General features: G+C 48.7%; 2 protein-coding genes across 4 annotated transcripts in view; one reads left to right on the top strand and one right to left on the bottom strand.

Moving 5' to 3' along the window:
* Positions 1–12,852, bottom strand: part of LOC135371238 (Na(+)/citrate cotransporter-like) — a 56,547-nt gene extending 43,695 nt beyond the window's left edge. Inside the window, exons 1-12 of one of the 3 annotated variants that reach the window (XM_064605310.1) lie at positions 12,570–12,852; positions 12,113–12,262; positions 11,934–12,049; positions 11,596–11,759; positions 10,647–10,824; positions 5,670–5,792; positions 1,557–1,676; positions 1,423–1,491; positions 1,272–1,358; positions 864–1,044; positions 647–808; positions 144–281 (exon numbers count right to left, since the gene is read on the bottom strand). In XM_064605310.1, the coding sequence (XP_064461380.1) occupies positions 144–281; positions 647–808; positions 864–1,044; positions 1,272–1,358; positions 1,423–1,491; positions 1,557–1,676; positions 5,670–5,792; positions 10,647–10,824; positions 11,596–11,759; positions 11,934–12,049; positions 12,113–12,262; positions 12,570–12,695 (1,614 nt within the window). In that variant the 5' untranslated portion in view covers positions 12,696–12,852. Of the gene's footprint in view, positions 1–143; positions 282–646; positions 809–863; positions 1,045–1,271; positions 1,359–1,422; positions 1,492–1,556; positions 1,677–5,669; positions 5,793–10,646; positions 10,825–11,595; positions 11,760–11,933; positions 12,050–12,112; positions 12,263–12,569 lie in introns of those variants that run through there. The other 2 variants (XM_064605311.1, XM_064605312.1) reach the window with 2 other exon arrangements.
* On the top strand, positions 5,466–21,911 carry LOC135371240 (solute carrier family 13 member 2-like). Its single transcript, XM_064605313.1, has 14 exons — positions 5,466–5,848; positions 14,707–14,796; positions 14,861–14,989; positions 15,070–15,219; positions 15,281–15,396; positions 17,017–17,159; positions 17,230–17,359; positions 17,556–17,678; positions 17,735–17,851; positions 18,759–18,830; positions 18,887–18,979; positions 19,048–19,228; positions 21,318–21,617; positions 21,684–21,911. Exons 2-14 carry the CDS (start codon positions 14,791–14,793, stop codon positions 21,855–21,857), a joined length of 1,734 nt encoding a protein of 577 aa, XP_064461383.1. The 5' UTR covers positions 5,466–5,848; positions 14,707–14,790; the 3' UTR covers positions 21,858–21,911.
* The last annotated feature ends 802 nt before the right edge of the window (positions 21,912–22,713 follow it).

The following is a 22,713-nucleotide window of genomic DNA, read 5'->3' as shown; positions in this document are numbered from 1 at the left end:
TAGTGGGCTGGTTTAAACTATATATACCACGAACCAACTACTTTACCAGTAGCTGTAATAATCCAGCACGCTAGCCTCGCGTCTCTCTGAAGATACCATACCCCATTTAAAGTGAAGTCTCAAAGAGCAGAAACCTGGCTCACCATGGCTGGGACAGTCATGCCGAAGTACTCATAGAGAACAGTTGTCGGATAGGATAGAAGAGGAAGCATCGTGACAAAGTTTGAAACCCTCGCCACAGGCACAAGGAACATCAGTGGGTTGGTATGTTCCGACATAGCCTATGAAATGGGAGAACCAATGGCATGAGTGGAACAACAGCACCCACAGGATGTAACAACTGGTTGTATTCTGATTATTTTTGCTCAAATAGTGGTATTAAACGGCAGGAGCATTTTATTTATTTACACACGGTAAACAAGGCTTTCGCGCACGAGACTGCACTTCTTCAGGTTACAAAAATGTTCACATGGTACAGGCACATATATACGGTTGACGGGAGAGTTTTGCCACGAGAGGGTAACAGGGTGATGGAAAGGATGCAAATGCAGGTGAAAATCAAAAGAACATAAACACAAAAGCAGGGGTATCAGGAGCGCAACATAACGCGAGCCCAAGGGATTACACAGGAAGCTTCAGAGCTTACCATGCGGTTGACGGCTTGAAAGAGGTTGGACTCATTCGCTTTATAATCTCGGATTTCACAGAAGGTGGCCACCAGAACGCAGAGTAGCAAGGAACATACAATCTTGGGACCAGCGTTCAGCTCGACCACAAAATCCATAGCGGCAATGTCGAAGCTTGTGGTCTGCAACAAACGAACAGTCACAAACGGGCGCTATTGAGTTGGGTCGTGGTCTTACCGTGAAATGGAATGAAATGATTGAACCACAACCGATGAGGAACAGGCATCCCCAAGGCATCTTTTTGCTAGCAGACGTCCAACGAATAAGGGGAGGACCGTGCCGTCCAGCCATAGGGTATGCCGGAATCAGAAAGAGAAGCGAAACTGTCGCGACGTAGATAACCCTCGCGTTAATGAAGCTGTCGAGGGAGAAAATTAAGCCTCAGAGGTTATAGTTTACGATGCGTACCAGTCTAGGTGTAACATTCTGCGCTACAAGTTTTGGTACAAACACACTTGCAGGCATTAATAAATGCAGGCATGATTAAATCTGACGGCTGCTGTACGGCACATCTTCTCAACGACACTTTTACTCCGCATGGAACAGAATATGCCCCCGCGTCCACGGGTAACCTGATTCACTCACCGATACGTATCTCCACTGGATGACTGGAAGTAGTAGTGAACCGTCACCATGGTGAAGAGCATGCCGCAAGTCGCACACTCTCTGAACCTGAAGTACAACGTTCATGGGGTTTCAGTCCCTACATTGCGAGTTCTATCGCGTTCCCACTCACCCAACACTTCCCAACTCCCGGTGTCTGATTCCGTATATCATACGAGTGGGAGAATCCGCTGTTATTAATCTGTTGGGAGGACGTATTTTGGAGTGACCACAGGTTTCGTCGAACCTATACGAGTAAACGCGTACCTGGACGGGAAATGAAATTTGTAGATGTACGCCCAGAGAAAGGTGGCGCTGATCACGGCATTCGGCACCGAGTAGCAATACCAACTGGCTGTAGTTAGAGGATGGGAATTTCCGTAGGACCTAGAAGTATGAAATCGTCGTAGGAAATCAGACAGAAGGAACATGAAAAAAAAAAAAACTGTATGACAAATAAACAGATTACTGCTTCGGCAGGGTTTCTAGACGGTGCTCGCTCGTTCGCGTCACTCAGGTGCACTCGTACTCATGCTCAGTTCCGCAAATTTGAGCATCATTTCATCTCACTCATTGGCCACAATGGGCATGAGTGCTCTATGTCGAGGCATAGCCTCCTATACGTATACCACTTGCCTCCCCAATGATTCCGAAACACACATAGACGTCGGTCGCGATATCAGAAGTATAGGTTATGACGCCGTCCTCCTCCACACGGATTGCAGATTACAGCCGGTGGCGTCTGACGGGCGGAGAAATGACATGACACCCAAAAAAGGGCTGTACCACTGATCTCTATGTATAAAGGCTGGATCGCGTATGGGAGAGGGGCTCGTGGGAGAGAGGTACGCATTCGGGCCGCCATGTTGGTGGGCCCTAAAACGCTGTGTGTGCCCATTGGAAACAATGGGAGGCAACAGAGATTGTGAGTATTTATTGCGCTACAGGCGTTGATCATTGTTTGTCGTCACGCGATTTTGTAAGGTGCCAGTATACTGATGTATCCTAACAGTGTTTTGCAGGTGCCCTGCTTTTCGATTCTTAATAACGTTATGTTTTGCATTCCGAAACTAGACTGTCACTGCAGTGCAGCGCTGGGAATTGTACTACAGCACGTTTCCCAGCCAATATTTCAATCAGAAACGATGTGAGGTTAACAACAACCATGTATATAATATCCTGTGCTGCGTTCTGGACAAATATTTTTCCGTCACGAACGGTCCGGGAAAAGATATACTCATATACTCGCATGACAGAAAGATATCGTTCTGTATAGACTCTCAGCCGTTGTTTTAGCCGTGTATGCGTTTAGTATGATTTATATCAAGCATCGCCGCAGAAAGAGTCTTTTAGTGAACGACGTGGGTGCCATGCCTCGCACATATGGACACACCGTCAAGCAGCTCAAATAATTACTTCACGCAATTCGTTCGCGCTCGTTAGAACAGTTAGTCAGGTTGTGATGTAAGCTTAATCAATTAACTTACTTAGGAAGTGGTGACACCTGCTTGAGACACAGGACTTATCTCTTTTTGAAGTACAGCCCTTCTATGTTTGTTTGTTGCTTCCTTCATTTGTTCTGCGTATTTGCAGGCGCGGTTGTGCCAAACTGAATGTCCATCCAGCACTGGCTTTGTCATGTTTGTTATGTGAAGCACGTTACAAAAAATGCAGCTCCACATCTGAAACACCAATCAGTATCATCGTCATCTAAAAGGGGCACTGTTGTGAGACCAGACACGCTTTCTGGAAATCTTCTATGGCACTTTCCGCAGTTTGCACAATTTTCTTCAGCATCGAAGTCTCTCATAGGAACCACTTTCATTAATGACTCCCATCTTACCCTTTGATGTGCAGGGGCCCTCTTGCACTACACACGTATGGTCTGCAAATTGCAACAGAACGATTTGGAGCTTGAAACAGTTGTGCTTTTGTCATTTTGGACCTCGTATATCCTGTCTGTGAAGCGTAAACAAAAAAGTCTAACACGATATGCTTTTGTAAAGAAGATCACTGATGATGAGTAAAGAGAGTATACATTTTCCAAGTTCAACATTTATTTCTTGCACTTATGCATTTCAGGATACAATGAACGTGCAGGGAGGTCGCAAAAGACTACATTTATTGTTTTGTGACCTTCCTACAATGACAATATATATATTATATATATTGTATATATTATATATATTATATATATATTATATATACTCTCTAAATTTGTAGCACTCAATTTTAGGTTGGAATGAGCAAAGAATAGCAACTTCCCTCCTGATATTTTCTCATATATGCTGAATTTTAAATTTAATGTGATCAACGGTAGATGTAAACAACATCAGTACCAGAGAAATGCATCCTCAATAAATAAATTTCTTCTTATAGCATATATGTGCATGCCTATTAACTGAAACGATTATCACAGTTCCCTGACATGTTTTAATTTCTGAGAGTGTACTGTAGAGGCTGCTTAGATCTACAACAGTTCACACAAGGTATTATATACTGTGAATGCCTTTAAAAATCCACACATATGCTTGTGACACATGTGACACAAGCATATGTGTGCTGCCACACATGTGACACATATGCTTTTACTTTCTGGAGGTGCTGTGGTAGTCAAAGTTTGTGGGCATTACGCAGGTTCTGCACCCATTTCTTGAGTATGTCGAGGCAGCTGTGAAGTAACCTGTATTGATGATTATTCCAATTTTTATGGTGCATCGACAACAAAGGCAATATAATACATCAGAACATTGGTTTGGGTGCAACCAGTTAAAAATGAATGTTGTTTAATAAATGCATTGGACAAATGTTAAAACATCAATTTAAAACATGGCTTACAATCCCTGTATCTTCTAAAAATTGAAAATATTAAAACCTATTCTAAAAAGAATATGGGGAACTCTTCTAAAAATAATTATAATTATTATATTGCTGGGTGAAGGAGCCTAAGGTGTGTTTCTGATGTCAACATGTATGAAAATGTGCAAATTTGAGAGAGGCTAACCACAGTGCGTGCACTGAGGTGTTTCCTTCCTGTAAAGTAGAAACCAGTGGATGAGGAACTTGATACTTATCTGTACACCCAGTCGTATCACACTGCACAGATTATTCACTGGGTAGTCCACATGACGAAACCTGTATTGACGAGACACCACTTTTGCCTTAAAAACTGCTACAAATAGCACGGCACGCTACAAATTATTATTATCGTAACAAGCTGACGGTACAGGTGAGACACAAGGCGTTATCCAAGTCGCGCCACACCACCGTCACGTAGCATTATGTGTCACAAATCAAACCAAGGCACAAAACAATAACAATACATGAAAAAAGGTGACAATCTTGGTCTAGTTACGGCGTAATACCGAACTTGTGCGCGAAGGTAATTCAAAGAAATGAATGTGCACTCGCTTCCGTAGAGAACACCGTGTACCATGCTAGCAATGCATGCAAAAAAGCGCTCGAGTGCTCGCACATATATTGATGACAGCACTACCAGTGTACTATAACATGTTCTTTCAAGCACATTATGCACTCAAACTGTATTTGCCACCAGGTAACATGCAAGTGTGCTCGATTGAACCTCGGAAGAGCGATCAAACAACCTGCATCCAGTGCTCGTTTTGAACAAAAAAACACTTCATAATGGTCAACTAAATATACAGAATGGACGCCTATTTATTCCTTGATAAAGAATTACTCACCTGTAGAAATTTAGGCCCTGTATCCTTGCCAGTACGGTTGGTACGACCGTAATTGCAAGAAGTTGCCATGATCGCTGCGGCGACTGTTGTGGGTACAGTAAGATGGCGGCCGGTTTCCTCACGCTCGCGCTCCCCATCCGCGATCCAGCCTTTTACAATCGAGATCAGTGGGCTGTACCAATGCTAACTGGCACGGCGTCTTTCGATAACCACTGGATTAGCGAGCGATGACAGAGCGTGCACAGCATGCGTCCGTCCAGGACGCTTATCTCTGCAAAGCACTGTAGAGCAACGTATGCACAGAGCATACGCCAGCTTACACTTGCGGGGTAGGCAAAGGTTGTCACTGCTCTCTGACTGTTGGTGTTTCCGAACCTAGGAAACTGGGCCCCCTATTGGTCGCGTGAACGGCTGCTTTCGCCTCATTGGGCAGGCACGAATATAGAAGGCTATGGTCGAGGTGTGTCTGCAATACCGTCTGGGTAGTGATTCCGGACGCTTGCTAAGTCATGCCGTTTGAGACACGCAAAATAGTATGAGCGTCTATAGCAGTAAGCATTCGTGTCCCATAATTATCGTAATGGGGTGGTGACAGTGAAGAAGGGAAAGGAAAGGTTCTTTGCAAATCAGCGTCTGCACGACAACCTTCTTCGAGAGACTTCCTCCGTACACTTACCTGTTGACGAAATCGTGAAGTCGTGAGCTGAGTGAGTTTCCCAGAAGTGTGCATGCAACGCCGATATTGCTCCCGTAGACGAAGACCAGATACAACAACTGACGGACGGTGTTTCGTTCCGAACTAAAAAGAAAATGTATAGGGACGTCCAAAACGGGGAAATTGTGTCAGCTTCCCAGGTGTGTTGGTTATGCTTCTCACACGTTGAGGGCATGATCTAAAGACATCCGTATGTATATTACACGTACAGTGCTGGACAAAAGTTTACGGAACGCGCGAGCGGCGTATTTTCTCTGGGCAGAGACACCCTAGCGGCGAGCGGAAGCGGGCGAGCCCACTCGTTCAGAGGGATGAAAGAGTGCGCTTGTGGCGACCCACCGTGGTAGTAGTGGTAACCTTGCTTTTGAGTATGTAACGAACGCCAAAATGATTTCGTTTTCGGTCTACTGCACCGAGCGCGAGTGGCTATCGCGGGAAGGAAGTCTCTCCGCTATCGGAGAGATAACAGGGCGTTAAGATGAATTGAGGCGACAACGGGCTGTAGTGCCTAGCTTTTTCTCTTTTTTTATTAGACAAAAACAGAAGAAAAGAGCGTGTACCCTTGAACACACACACACAAAAAAAAAAAGGAGGCGGGGGAGACGATACTGTCTCAATTCTTTGTCGGCCCCTCTTTCGCAGCAATAACGGAGGCCATGCGCACAGGAAGGGAAGCGTATAGTCGACGGACAAGGTCCACGTCTTCACGTAGCAAGGACCACTCTGCTTCTATAAATTCCCAGAGTGCGTCCTTGCTCCTTGTAGGCGTCCGTCTCTTGCTCATCCTATTCTCCAGGATGCCCCAGACGTTTTCAATGATGTTTAAGTCCGGGCTCTGCGCAGGCCATGTCAGCTGCATTACGCCGAGGTCGTCGAGAAGGCGTTGGACAGTTTTACTACGATGGACGGAGCTGCCATCGTGCTGGAAATGGTAGCACCCATCCGGCAACGGCCCGTCCAGAGCATAGGGGAGCAGCGTCCTCTCGATGACCTCTGCGTACGCCATGGAATTGAAGAGCCCTTCCAGTCGTACCAAAGGCCCGAGTCCGTCGTACGACAGGGCGCCCCAGACGCTCACCGTGTGCCGGCCACTGGACAACACTCTATGGACATACTGGGGCAGGTATCTAGCAAAGGTGGAGAAAATATGAGGTCGTGCATAATAAAATGAAAATGATTAGGGATACTGAATAGGTATACCTGCAGTTCGGAGGCCGCCAGACCCGCCTGGTCTGGCACCAACGCGTACTAAATGTGGCCTCGTCGCTGAAGATTACGCTGTGCCAGAGGTTGTCGTCCCAGTCCACGTGGTCGAGGGCAAACTGGAGCCTGGCTTCTTCGTGGTCAGCCTTGAGGAGGGGCTTCTGTACAGCAACACCAGAATGAAGGCCAAGGACCTTGAGGTGGCGCTGAACAGTTTTGGCCGACGTCCCTAAACCCAGATCCCGCTTGATGTCCGTCGACATGAAGGATGGCTGGACGGCACTTACGGCAACTATTTGCTGGTCCTCCTCCGTGGTGGTGGCCGGCGGTCTTCCACTGCTCGGGGCATCTTCCAGGCGGCCCTCTTCGCGATAAACGCGGACAATGCGATTAACCGACGAAAGGGAACATCCAAGACGGCTGGCAATCGCTCTTTGGGATAGTCCAGTCAGTGACAACGTGACGACTTCTCGTCTTCGCTCGATGTTCAATCTTCTGCTGATCTTGACTGATAAGAGGAGCTGTAGCTTTCTTTCCTTTTATTTTACTCTACCCTGTCATACCGCAGTTAATTTGAATTCGGGAACGATCCACACAGAAGCTTTGGGTAACATCTTCATACATCTTCACGCATAAAGATGTTACCCAAAGCTTCTGTGTGGATCGCCATTCTTCACGTCGACGGACATCAAGCGGGAACTGGGCTTAGGGGCGTCGGCCAAAACTGTTCAGCGCCGCCTCAAGGCCCTTGGCCTTCAATCTAGTGTTGCTGTACAGAAGCCCCTCCTCAAGGATGACCACGAAGAAGCCAGGCTCCAGTTTGCCCTCGACCACATGGACTGGGACGACAACCTCTGGCACAGCGTAATCTTCAGCGACGAGGCCACATTTAATACGCGTTGGTGCCAGACCAGGCGGGTCTGGCGGCCTTCGAACTGCAGGTATACCTATTCAGTATTCCTAATCATTTTCATTTTATTATGCACGACCTCATACGTTCTCCACCTTTGCTAGATACCTTGCCCCAGTATGTCCATAGAGTGTTGTCCAGTGGCCGGCATACGGTGAGCGTCTGGGGCGAACTGTCCTACGACGGACTAGGGCCTTTGGTACGACTGGAAGGGCGCTTCAATTCCATGGCCTACACAGAGGTCATCGAGAGGACGCTGCTCCCCTATGCTCTGGACGGGCCGTTGCCGGATGGGTGCTACCATTTCCAGCACGATGGTAGCTCCGTCCATCGTAGTAAAACTGTCCAACGCCTCCTCGACGACCTCGGCGTAATGCAGCTGACATGGCCTGCGCAGAGCCCGGACTTAAACATCATTGAAAACGTCTGGGGCATCCTGAAGAATAGGATGAGCAAGAGACGGACGCCTACAAGGAGCAAGGACGCACTCTGGGAATTTATAGAAGCAGAGTGGTCCTTGCTACGTGAAGACGTGAACCTTGTCCGTCGACTATACGCTTCCCTTCCTATGCGCATGGCCTCCGTTATTGCTGCGAAAGGGGGGCCGACAAAGTATTGAGACAGTATCGTCTCGGCCCACCTCCTTTGTGTGTGTGTGTGTTCAAGGGTACACGCTCTTTTCTTCTGTTTTTGTCTAATAAAAAAAGAAAAAGCTAGGCACTACAGCCCGTCGCCTCAATTCATCTTATCGCCCTGTTATCTCTCCGATAGCGTAGAGACTTCCTTCCCCCGATAGCCACTCGCGCTCGGTGCAGTAGACCGAAAACAAAATCATTTTGGCGTTCGTTACACTCAAAAGCAAGGTTACCACTACTACCACGGTGGGTCGCCACAAGCGCACTCATTCATCCCTCTGAACGAGTGGGCTCGCCCGCTTCCGCACGCCGCTAGGGTGTCTCTGTCCAGAGAAAATACGCCGCTCGCGCGTTCCGTAAACTTTTGTCCAGCACTGTACAAAGACAAATACAAGTCAAGTAGTTCGTACTACAAATTACCATGATACGAAGTGCACCAAAAGACGGGACAGGAAGGCAGGGCCCCACACCAGCGCTGCTCAAAACTCAGCTCTACTGTGAAAGCATTCCGGACGCGTCCCCTTGGACACGTCACCAGTTTCTCTATCGCCTACCTTTATCAAACTGTTCTGCTATCAACGCTTCCCAAAAACGCAACGCCTTGACTCCAACGAGCTATCGAATGTTGACTCATCCACAGTCCCTCCTCCTGCTTGATAATTTCGTAGGCTTCTGTAATTTCCTGGGCGCTGGTGGGAGCTGTTCTTCACTACCCCCCCCCCCCCCGCTTTTTTTTTTTTTCGTGCTTCGTGGCAATTTGTTAGCCGATGCGTTAAATGGGATAGATATTCGCTGCGAGATCGACCTATAGGGGGCGAAACTATAACCTTTCTAGTGTGGATAATACGTGGGCCGATGTTCGGAATTGATAGTTCTTTTCCGTAATTCTAGAATATATTCACTGGAAGATCACTGGCACTATACTGTTTGGCTCCCCAATGTTGCACCTACTGCAGTAAACGCTAAATAAACGTGTAAAAGCAGACGACGCATCCACACAATGGTAGTTCATGGTTTCTCCGCAGCGCGCCGACACCGTTCGATGTCGGAGCGAATACCGATAGACGTGGTTCATTGCGTCGTGCACGCATTGTACTGCAGTTCTTCCAAGCATCGCGACACCTTTGCCCAATATTGGAGTGATATTGACAATACTGCCCCTATATTGGTCTAGTACTGGATTCCCGATATTCAGCCAATATTGGGCAAAGATATTGTGCTGCTTGTGAAGTCTAAGGAGAAATAACTTTTTACGTGTCGTACTTGGCCAAAACACTTCCGCGTCGAGGTCTCCTCACGTCAGAGGGGCTAAAGCCTACGCCAGACCTATTGGTTCTTGTAGACACGATCTCTCCCGCGGACCTTTCACTTCATCGCTTGCCGTGATGTCATCGTGGGATCAGTTTCGGTATTCGCGCAACCAATTTTCACATCGATGCACATAATTGTATCTTTCACATTTGTCATGACGCGAACGCAAAGGAAGTGTCTTCGCTCTTAATAGTGCGTTATAGCATTAGAAGCGGCGTTTCAAGGAAAAGTGTCGGTGTCAGTCTGTAATCAAAATGTGGAGAGGGAGGTACACCGCGTGAGAGAGGAGGAGGGCAGAGGGGAGTTAAGAGTAAGGTAAAGTTAGGTCACCGAGCGGAAGCCAATGGCGCCGCGGCGTGTGAAGTCACGAAGATGAGCACGTCTGCGGAAGCGGTCTTGGCGGGGCGCCAGATACGCAGGCGAATTTGAACTTGGGGGTGTGCAAGGCGCGTATGGACTGAATTAAAGTACGCAATGGAGCGTGAACCGAGTACGAGTGCCGGGTCACGTAGGTGCCAAAATACGATGGATTCTGAGCGAAGGCGACGCGCTGCCGAAACCGAGGAACAACGCAAGCAACGTCTGCCAGCAGATGCCGCTGCTCGGCGCCATAAGCGGTGGAGAACGGCGTGGAGAACCGTGGAGAACGGCGAAGAACGGGCGGGCGAGAGCGAAAGCAGCGCTTCAAAATACGCCGCTGGCGTGGAAGAAGGCTTGAGCCGCTGTTGTGCCTGTGTAGCTAGTCACAGTTAAAGATAGTTAGAGATGGATAGAAGTGGACAGGGCTGGGTAGTGGTAGTGGGTGGGTCGGCTGAATGCTAGCGCATTTGAGCCGCAATAATTGCATTAATAATGCTTTTGTAGCAAATCCATCCTTACATGAGGTAGTCCTTCTCACGGATGTCGTTGTAGACCACGACGCGGTTTCGGAAAGACACTCTTCGTCGTGGCATCAACGACATCACGTGATGCGTATAGCTGGGTCGCCGCCTGGGTTTCTCCGACGAACCGCTCCCGGTAAGTGGACTCGTCGTAACCGGGAGGTACGGAGAGCACACTATAAAGATACATTTATATAATTCTTTGAGACATATCCAACACGTACACCCTAACGCAAGAAAAAAGTAAATGCGGAGTAACCAAGACGTTCACTCTCTTCTTCCTCTTTACTCTGATCCCCCCCCCCCCCCTGTGTTACTCTTCCTATGATCACTTTACTTTGTTACAATTCCAGTTACACGTCAAGGAGTGCAAGAGGCATTAAAGATGATAGTTACTGAGCGTAAAAGACTAGTCCGCTCGCCGAAAAACAATCGCCACCCAGCTGAAAGTGAGGAGGAAATCATTGCGCGATACAGAAGAGACAGGGGTCGACCCTCCCCCAAAAAACACATTAGCTTAACCATTATTTTTAGCACTCTCCTGTCCCCGGTTCGCGCTACTTGTCCTGCATGGTACACAGTAACCTTATATGCAGTAATAAAACTGACTCTGCACAACCAATGGGAGCAAAAGTAGGCATTTTATCGCCGAATGGTTGCGGCGATCTCATTAAGCAGAAAGACAAATGTTTGGCGCTGCATAAATGTCTTAAGGCATGGTAAGCACCTATAATGCCATTTTTCATGCTCGTGCGGCAGGGAACGTCACGCTCTGGAACGTACTACAGCGTTTAACGTTTTAGCAACTTCCGAAAACAAGAGCAAACGCTACTGTTCATAAGGGTAATCTCAGTGACGACGATTTTACACTGGCAAAAGAGCGAAAGAGCGTCGGATACTCTTTCCTTGCGACAGGGGCAATGGAAGGCGAAGACACTAGTGGATACCTTGGCTGTCAAGCCTCTGAGACATCGTAAGTTCTGCCTCAATGAGGTCCAAGTACATCTCGTCCGCTATGGCTTCTGCGAGTGGTAACATGGGAAGAGTGACAATGGTTTCGCCTCCCAGCAGACCAAGGCAAACAGCCATAGAAGTAAGAATGAAGAGCAGCCTGAAAGGACAAGGCATCGGCTCAGTAGCGTAGCCAGAAAAAAATATTTTTCGGGAGGTATTCTAGGGTCGTCTTCTAGGTTCTTCAGCATGTACTGCCAAAGTACCAAAGGCCACTCTATCGACTTGCAACATTCAAAAGTGATGCATATGCAGTAAAGCTTAGACCACTGACCAACTAACTCTTCCTTGTACGGTGCTCAACAGGAACAGTGCTAGTCGGTTGTACACGCCGCATTCGACGATGGCAAGAAGAGTGAACATGCAACAAAGAAATGAAACCTGCAGCTCCTGAAACGCGAACAAACAAAAAAGTTACACATGGGCTAGTTATAGGTAAATGTCATTACTTACGCCTATGTACATCTCGGCGACCTTATCTGTGGGACTAATATCGAGTGCGGGTAACAGTATGAGCGGGAAGAGGGCCACGACAGAGGCAGGAAAGAGTTCCAGCGCGAGAAACAAGAGTACTATGAACAGGAAGGAAGCGATCCTCAGCGCCTAGAAACAAATTCAAAACAAAGTAACTTATAATGCGCCCCTGGTATGTGTTCCCGTCTGCCTGAACGCCCTACCATAGCTTATATGGCTCTACATCTGGAATTGCGTGTACACACAAGGCTAATTGAGCAAGCCAGGACATCCTGCATGCAGCTCATTGGCATGGCTGCGGTTGTACGGCGTTGTACTTATCACAGTGCCTTGTCTGCAATGCCTTTATTATCAGCGCGGTTCTTGGTTCTAGGTAACGTTAGACGTTAGGTAACCCATTAGATCCTATTGCTCAAATATAGCTCGCTGCACGTACCTCAGTGTCGATGACATTAGAAACTCCAACACAGAGTATGATGGCCAAGATGACAGGAGCCAATTTAATCCAGTTCTCCATGACCTTCATGGTGGACACCTTCGACGTCTTTTCGGCCTCCCCCATTTCACGTTTGTATATCCAGCATGTGTCCCGATGATAATCAGGGTACTGATCGCCACTGCCTCAGAAAAGGTCGAGAATACGGCCTGCGTACAGCATCTTCTTCTTCTTCCACCACTAGGAACAGTGGCCACCTACAGCATCTTGCACGTTCCGTTATTCACGCGCTGCCGTATCCTCACGTGCGTCATTCTCTTGACCAAGACATACTAGATTACAGCGACGATGTCATAATCGGCAAACCGAATGAGGAGCCCGTCCGCACGATCCACTAGGGACGCTACTCATCGGCCCGCGAGATCAACTTCATGATTGGACAATGGAAATCTGAATTTTGAACGCGCAGAAGCGGACGCGCGATTACCGTAGCAGACGACAGCAACAGCTCCTATGAAAACGCATAGGATGATGATGATAATCAACTTTAGAAGGAAGCATCTCTCGTCGGGCATCCACCGCCCGTACAAAAATACTAACGTAAGTTAAAGTACAGAGAACTGTAGAAATTGAGGACGCAAAAACAGGGCCGATGAGCAGCGCCACCACTAGCCTCTAAATGCGGCGCTGGGAAGGGGTCCGTATGACATGGTCGCTATAATCTAGTAGGTCATGCTCTTGACCACGACCCATAGCCACCCCTTCCCAGCACCGCATTTGGAGGCTATAGCAGTGGCACTACCCAGTCATCGGTCCGGTTATTGCTTCCTCAATTTCTACAATACTTTATACTTCAGCTTACCCTAGTATTTTTGGACAAGTGATGGATGTCCCACGGGAGACGCTTGTTTCTGAAGTTGATTATCATCATCGTTGTACGAGTTTTCATATGAGCTGTTGCTGTCGTCTGCTACGGTGGTCGTATGGTGGTGGTGGTGATGGTGAAAGGGCTCGCTGTTGTCGGCCTCACAAATGGGGGGGCAACGTCACGACTGACGCCCTGGGGAACGTGAGTCCTCTGCACACTTCTACGGGAAGTGTGCTGACATATGTCTGAAAGCATCTGAGGACAACCCAGGAAGAAGAAAAAAAAGCACCCGGGATTCGAACCCTGGTACCTCCCAGGCTCGACGTGTCCGCTTCTGCGCGTCCAAAATTGAAATTTCCATTGTCCAATCATGAAGTAGACTTCGCGGGCCGATGTGTACCGCTCCAAACTCCCCTAATACACGGCTCTAATTTGCACACCACAGGGTCGCTCGTACTCGCTCACTCGGTGTTCAGTGTGTGAGCATCCACGGATCGAGAAAGGGAGGGGTGGGAGTCCGGATGTCCTGACCTGACCATATAGCAGACTTTAGAAGAAGCGTATGCAGCTTATACTGTCCAAGGCTGGACCCTGCCCTCTTAGAAAAATCTTGGATCCGCGCCAGGCGCACTCGTACCCATGTCAGCGAGCTCGCCCACAATGAGTATGAGTGAGTTCTGCAATGGTGGACCTACGGCACGCCTCTGTAGTGAGTGTCGAGCCGTCGCAGACGCCTACAATTTTGTTATTGTCTAGTAGTAAGCACTTGTGTCTGGAATTGTCGTAATGGCAACGTGACACTGAATAAAGGGAACGGAACGCTCCGTGCAAATCAACGTCCACACGATCACCTCCGTGAGGAGGCTTCCTTCGTATACTGACGGGTTGACGAAATCGTGATGTCGGGAGCTGAGTGAGTTCCCCAGAAGTGTGCAGGCAACGCAGATATTGCTCCCGTGGACGGAGACCAGGGTACAATATATGACGGACGCAAACTTAACGCAAAGCAATGCATACTAGAAACGCAAAGTATGATGGCCAAGAAGACGGGAGCCAATGAATCCAGTTCTCCGTGAGCTTTATGGTGGACACATTGGACATCTTTTCGGCCTTCCTCATTTCACTTTGTGTCTTCAGCGTGGGTCCAGATGACCTTCGGCTGCTTCGTGTCAGTGAACTGGTGCCCTATAGAAGAAGTCGAGAATACGGCCTGTGTACAGCACTTGCACGTTGTTCACGCGCTGCCGTTCCTTCTCTTGACTCGCGCAGATGTCACCCATGGTTCTCTTGTTCATAACCACGGATGCGTACGAACCATAGGACCGAGACGCCCGGACTATCGAAAACGCAGTTATGGAGGTAGGGTGTTATTTCATACTAGAAACGGTACATCCCAGAACTGAAGATATCCATTACTTTGCAGCCGACACCATCCACGGAAGCTTCGGCTCGTTCGATATCAACTGTCCTCCTACAGCAATCGCCTGTAATGATGATGGTCGTTTTCTATTCCGCAGCGATCGTTTACGCCACCTATTGGACGGAATCGGACGTGAGTGATAGGCTTGCATTTATGATAGCGTTCCGAACGCAGTACCTTGCAGTACATTTGGATCTTTGTCTTGCCTGCAGCCACTTAAATGCGTTTTCTTCGTGTTCCTGTTGTCTCTGCTGCTGCTAACCGATGCGATATCTGCTCCGGTTGCCGCTCTATTCCCGATCTTCATGCTGCCTATGCTCGGCCTGGCTACCACCGGAGAGATTTCTAGAGCGTACAGCGACGTAAAATGGATTTACTGAAATTTTCCCAACGTACTATCTCATTGCTTTCCATCTTTGACAGGTGACACAGTTCTCGTTCCTTTCCATTATGTTCCTGGTCCTGGCTGCGGTAGAAAGCGGCCTCTACAGTCGCTTGGCTTTGCTATTCCTCTCTACCTTCGGCTGCAGTGCACAAGCGTAAGTCATATGTCAGCCAGCGAGGTTATAGTTGTACACCCCTGATAATAAAAGGACTCTGCCAAAATCACCTACGGTAAACAAAATGAACGCTTACACGACGTGACGTCATTAAGAGTTCAGTAATCGCAACCGTACTCCGGCGGCCGTAGGTATAGAGTCGAGCCGCCATCAGACGAATGGACAGCCATTTCTAGCCACCGAAGGCCTTTGTCGTCCGTGGCGATTGGCTGAAGCAGACGACATCTTGGCGAAAGAGGAAGACGAGGCATTAAGCAGGCCTCCTCCTAGGTGGCACCGCCTCTGCGCCTCTTATACCCCTGTCATACGGGCAAACAATGTCATTCCCAGCGAACGTCATGTGCGTGTGTGAATGTCATTCGCAAAGGCAAGGCCCAGCTATACACGGCAAAAAGGAATGTCATTCCGTGCTGATGATAACGGCGATTCGTGAAATAGTTGAACAGCCTCATACGACTGTACATGCACTCAATTTTTATATACTTTTGCGTGCTTCTGAAAACTGCGTTCAACATCGCGCCTTCGAACCTGCCCTTCGCTTTGAGTCCGTGCTTTGCATCACGACCTACTCTATACTAGAGACCTGGACAACTGGCAATCGCCTATGGGGAGAGCCGGGTCATGGGATAGTTACGGTAGTGGCCACTGCAAGCGCAAGCATGTCGTACAAGGCCGAAGTCAAGTAGAGTACGCATCTGGTCGGAGGAGGTCACCAAACAAGATGACTGATCGCGCCGAGAACCATTTTGCGGCTGGCGATGAACAGTGTCACGCGCAACAGCTGATCTGTCTCGTGATCTGTCCACTGGGACCGTTCTGTTTCCCCACGCGCGACAGCTGATATGGCTGGAACTACAGTGGCTGTAGGCGAAACACCTGCCTCCTGCCATGATGTCCGCCATAGCGTTGAGCATGGCCTCCGTGTTGACAGCGGACGAGAGTAGCTGGGTAGTACCGTGTCACCATTACTTGTCATCACTTTTACAAAAAATAAAGACTAAATTTTTCGGTCGCATTTCTGTCGTTCTGAATGCTTGACGTTGTTGTTTCTCACTGCTTCTCTGCCGTCCAGTGTATGCAGTTCGTTCGAGGGGGAAGAGCGAATGAGTTCATCGAACACATTCGCTCAGCGAATGTCAGTCACGTGTAATGTCATTCCGCGCACCCGTGTAGCACTGAACAAATGACATTTTTACGAATGCCGTTAGTTGGAAATGCAAAGTGGCTGCTCCCGAGCGCGCTCTTCACGCACCAGCTTTTGGAGGGTGCACGAAAAAGGGGTGAAGAAAGAGAACGCAGGACGGTGCGGCGGCAGCAGAGCAGAGAGCTTCTAAAAGAGAGAGAAATGGAGAAACAGCAGACCGCGAGCATGCCGTTTAATAGCTACTCCAGGAGCACGAAACTCGGAGCGTCCGAGAAAGAGTAAGAAAGCAACTACTTAACGCGCCCATTGTAAGTCTCACTGTGCCACATCTGCGAGCGAGTACCGAAGCTCAACGTGTCGAGGCAAGAGGTCTTGAATACTGAGAGGCCTCTGACCGCTTCTACGTGTATACGAAACGATACAAGACTGTACAATGCCTGCTGCTTCTGATGCAGGTTGCTCTTCTCTGTGATAGTGCCGTCAGTTTTAGTCTCGCTCCTGTTCGGCAGCTACCTCTGCACTATGCTCCTCTGGCCCATCGTCGATTGTGTCACTGATGAGCTCTTCCTGGACAACTACCCAGATGACCAGAGAAAAGGTAGATCGCGGGCTGAAGTTCACAATTAAGTGTCACAGTGAGGAACTAACGGCTCATTCCATCTCTGCAGTTGGAGAATACGTGGCAACAGGGTTTCCTTCTCCCGCTCCCGACATCAATACGAGCTGCCTACCGGCCCACGCGGAATGCCAGCCCTATTTGCATCGGGTTTTCGAAAGCCGGTCGTCTAGGGAGATACAGTGAGATTCACTTATTTTCACTAGTAACTCGGGGAAATGACGGGACAGGGGTCCCAATCCAGGGACTTATCCTTCCTCTATGATGAGGACAGACTCTCGTAGTTTACGTTTTCTTTTCTTTTCCCTTACCGGTGCGTATGCAATAGAGAAAGTTTCCCGTGTTCGAAGCCGGCAATTCACACTTTGACTATTTCAGTACCGAACGAGACCAATTGCGCAACACCCTGCTCTTGGGGCTTGTGTATGGCACCAGCATCGGATGCACAGGAACACCTCACGGAACACTCCCGAATCGACGCCTATTTAATTTTGTCAATAGGTATGCACGATGTCTTCTCAAAACCGTCGCAGTCAATATTGTGCCCTGTATTCTAGTTTCTACGGGCACCATCCTCTCAACTACTTTACATGGTTCGCGTACTCCATCCCGGCACTAATACTATGTTCTCTAATCCTATGGCTCTACCTATTTTGTTTCGGCGTACCTAGCAGGTCAGTATAGCGTTTATTCTTCGGGACACGTTAACTCCTACTGGGTGAACTCCTCCTGACATGCTCAGGCTGGCGGATGAACACCTCCGAGTCACAAAGTAGTGCGCCCACGCAATTCACTGTCTATTCTTTCTTGTACGCCGGTCATATTGCGAACACACGTGTTGGGAACGAGGTACAAATTGCGACACACTTTTTCTGATATCTCCAGCCTCCATAAAAGCGGGTTTCCGAACCAAGTTGCCGTGCTACCGTCGCCTTCGCGTCACTTCCGTTCTCCTGGTGGCGGCAGGGCTGGTCCCCAGTTCTGTCGTCCCCATAGTGCGCCATCTAGTGAAGACTGAGATAATCCTCTCCGGCGTCTCAAGGTCATACGGACGCGCATAGGCCATTGTGAAAAAGGTCCATTGTATATTAACCGGGGGCTCATATCATTCCCCATATCACCACCAGCAATGGCAGTGCCATGTATTAAAAGGGAGCCTGGCCATTGGGAGGAGCCTAAAAAAGAGGCTCGACCTGTCGATCATACTTAGGCGCATTTCATTCGTTGCCGTTTAACATGGTGGGCGCCATGACGCCAAATTTTCTCCAAAATGGACGATGATTTGGAACGGTGTAGCGTGAAAAAATATTTTTCAGACTAGTTTCGCTCCGCCATCATTATTTATGCGAAAATAAGATGTTTCATCGCTAACGTTAGGCCTAGTGAAGACGATTCCAAGATAATAGCAAGAAAGACTCCTCTGATACGTAGGATTTTGGCAATGACTTCTGTATCTAGGTGGCGTTGATTGAGCAATGGGGTAGAGTATCGTCTCTGGCGATGAAACTCCCCATTCATCACAAAATAAAGTTGTCGTTGTTGTTGTTGTATGTTAACCGTGTAGAGTCTCTCGTCCCGCAGGTTCCGTGTCCAGAACACCGTGGAATGTCGTAAGCTGTTCAAGATGAGGTATACGTGTCTGGGAAAGATGAAGTAATAGGGTCACGCACCATTTCTGCAGGGCCTATAATTTTCTTTTTTCCCCATAGGTTTCACGAAGTGGTAGTAGCGCTCATGCAGATAAGTGTACTCCTGAGTAATATTGTATTCCGTGGGTCCCCTACTGACTTCAGCGAGTACCGGTAAGTTCCTCGCACTTCTTCATCGGAGTCGGTATATAGTGACAGACTGCATTGTGCCATGTGGTCAGGTTCGGATCCAGAGCGTCCTTCTTCGTCGCTATTGGCTCCCTGGTGTTCATAATCCCCGCCATACCAGTGGAAGGTGTGGACAGCCCTCCACTGCTGTCGTGGTCAAACTTCTGCAGTCGCATGCCCTGGGGATGTATTTTCCTCTGCGGAGCTGGCATGATCGTCGCGAAAGTTGCTGCGGTATGTGCCTTAATGCTACTCTCTCCTGAAAGCCTCCTTTCCATATGCCGGCGAACATTTGTTGTGTCAGCAATGGACGTATCCTTGCAAGGAGACTGTCTCCTTCCCATTGCCTCCATCTGACTAATTGTTCCTACACACTGTTAGAACGATGCGTCAGCTTTCGAGCCTGTTATACACTGGCTTTGTATTCCCAGGCTTGGGTTACCTTTGAGAAAACGTACCGCCTAAACGACGTTGATGGTGTTTTGTGGCGCATGAACGACTGTCAGTGTAGGTCCGTCCATAGCTTTATTCGGGACAACGTGACCAAAACTTCACCGCCGACGAGCTATCTGCATTGCTACTACAGGTTGTGAGGCAAGATAGACCAAGGGAAAGGGGTAAAGAAAGGTGTTAACGCTGGTGATGGGCCCAATGTCCCTGGCTATCTGCCAAACTCAAAAATAAGATTCAGGAATACGGCATTTGGATAACACACAGACAGTTTACTAACACTCTGGTATGATACATACAATGAATGAAAGACAGTGAAGGTATACCTAGCAATTTGGGTGATGAAGGGCCGAATGAGCTAAAGCGAGGATCCAACAGACTAACGACGTATGGTGATGAACGTCGTACAATGAAAGAACTCAGAACAGCACGTGGGGCGCGCTTATAAGCATGTAGCGGCGCCACTGCTGGCTTATGACGATGACGGTGAGGTCGAATTGAACAGTTTGGCTCTCACAAGGTAGAACTTTCGGCAGCTTCTACTGAACCGCCTTTGCAACAATTGAACCTCTGTGTATGAAATAATGATAAATGATATCTACATACCAGTATCTACCCGCCAAAGAAAATTTAGGACCCTATCGCAATTCATTGAGGGTAAGAAACTGGAAATGCATGTGTCAACGGGATGGACGCCAGATCAGGCCCTTTTCTACACACGCGTGTAAACGGTATAGCTTAAACTTAAGATGCGTGACTGTGTAAGCAGTGCTAATGAGCGTTGTAATCGAAATAAAAAATAAACGTGTGCACTAAGGTAAGTCATGCTGGTCATGGAAGTCCTAGGCTCCTTTAGCAGCACGATGAGCCCGATCCAGGGTGCTCCACTACACACATGTGACATCGCCCTACCTGGCACCACCGTTGTTCAGCCATCAAAGTCCGTCCATTGTGATAACCCCGTGCATGCGCTGTTACATCGGTAAAGGGGATATGTCATACTCCTGGACACACACCCAAACGCGATGCTAACAGGACATGCATGTAGTGCAGACACATACATATATTGTCAGGGATGAAAACAGACGAGCGAGACGGCGAATAATCGGCGAACACTTTATTCAGCTGCTTAGCTGGCTAACACAAGAGCGGTAGCTCTTGGACAGAACTAAGGTAAAGGAATAATGCTCCGACTGGGGGCTCAAGCTTTTATGCACAGCGGCGAACACAGCGAGGAAATACAGAAGCCTCTCCAAGGTCGTCGGCCCGTCCTTGAGATTGATGTGAGCGAAGGAGCAGATGCTTCCAGAAGGACCGCCTGCGACGTGGCGCGACGTGTCGCGGGCCCCAGCCCGTCGTTCGACGCCTCGTTGCCTGTTGCGTGTGGTCGGTACAAACACGATACGTGGCAATATGCTACACATTTTGCGTTTGCGTTATTCGAGGAAACCCAGCTGCAGTTCTCTCGATTTGGTATTTTGGTTTTTAATATTTATTGCGTACGTACGTTCAATAGGCCTCTCCCTGTACCTGTTTGTAAACAAATGACGTCGTGACGTCATTTGGTGGACCCTAACTACACTCGAAGCTAGGGGCGAACAAGGTCGCTTCCCAAAGCCACGATAGTGAGGAGATTACGACGGTCCCTGAAAGGGACGCGACGTGACCTTCGGTCCTGCTTTTCTTTTCAATACGCGGCTGCGGACAAGTGGCCATTCGTGGAACCCAACGCTCCTCTTCCGATTTCATGTCATGATGACGTTTGTCGGGTAGAGGTCTACTGTCCACACCATGCACGGCATGGAAGTTTATTTCGTGCAGAGTGAAATCTCAGACGTTTCACACATACTCAAGGTATCTTTTTCCCTTACAGACCTCTGGCATGTACACCGCGCTTTTGGAGCACCTCATAAAAGTTCAAATGCCCGCGATGCCTGTAGTGATGCTAATGTGCTTGCTGACAGCGATCCTCGCTGAACTCAAGAACTTTCGCCGGCGTGAAGAAATCTTCTGGGTCCCAGCGCTCAATTTGCTGGCCCTAGAAAAGCGCGCAAATCCTCTCCTTTTCATGCTCCCGATATCCAGGTTGTCGTGCATGACACTCGTCCTGCCAGTTGCCAACTACCCGAACGCCATGCTGTACGAGTACGCCAGCATTCCGTCCTGGCAGCTCGTAAGTGTCCTTTCGCGATAGTAATTGAAAATGCGGTGCGTAAGATAACACTGCGTCGTTTTTCAGATAAAATCTGGTCTTCTCATGAAGCTGGCTTTCTTGGCCATAGAAATCTTCACTCTACTGACCATGGGCTACATTGTCTTTGACCTGGGTTCTATTCCGTCTTGGGCAGTCACATTTATCAATGCAACTATCAACGCCACACCGGAAGCACTTCCATCAGGCACTCCTGTTTAGGAGTTCTATTTGATGAAACTAATAAACACGCGATCTGGAACGCGCGATGACAGATGTTGGAAGTACTGCTTGTTTTTTCCCATGTTAAACCCACTATCTTCCAGCCGAATATATCGTCTAGTAACTGCGGCCCACAAGAAAGACTGGTCAGTAGTATTGCTATACGCGATCCTGACGTGGCAGCATTTTCCTGGGGTACAAGCAAGATTTGAAGACTCGTCGAATGTTCAGTTGAATGCAGCCGAAATTTAGACAAATGGGTTCAGAGGAAGACACGTGGTACCTCGGAATACCTCTGGGTACCTCGAATAGTGTCCGCTTGTGGGATCATTTACAGCTTTGGCCTCTGTCGAGGGCCGACGTAAATTGGTTTTTGGGATGCTCCTTTTCTTAGCGAGCTGGAGAACAGACAACGGGGAAGTAGGAAACAATCAGTGCAAGCGAACGGTTGTGTTGAGATCGGGTCGACGAAGTGTGGGACATACCGGCTTACTGCAGCAATAGACGCGGACAAGGAGTCTATTGCTGCAGTAAGCCGATATGAACTTTTACCAACTACCCCGCTTTGTCCCGTTTGGCCGTGTGTTGCGTATGTGGTCACGGCCTAGCCCCCTCCTCACGTCTCTATAACAGAGTCCAAGTACTTCATCTTGGGTCGTGTAGGCCCCTGCCCGGGCCGCCGTTCCCGGTTACCCCACCCTCTCGCCGACCCTGTGTATATGGTCACCGCCTGATCCCCGATACGGAAGGTCAACTCATCAGCTGGCTCCCCCGCCGAGACTCAGTACTTCGGACTCTGGACTCCACCACCGACACAGCTAGGATATTCAAATCCAGTCCTGTTTCGACGCATCCT

The sequence above is a fragment of the Ornithodoros turicata genome, chromosome 10, assembly GCF_037126465.1.
Source record: "Ornithodoros turicata isolate Travis chromosome 10, ASM3712646v1, whole genome shotgun sequence".
Classification (NCBI taxonomy): domain Eukaryota; kingdom Metazoa; phylum Arthropoda; class Arachnida; order Ixodida; family Argasidae; genus Ornithodoros; species Ornithodoros turicata.
The sequence above is the reverse complement of the archived record's forward strand: the minus strand, read 5'-3'. Positions and strand labels throughout refer to the sequence as shown.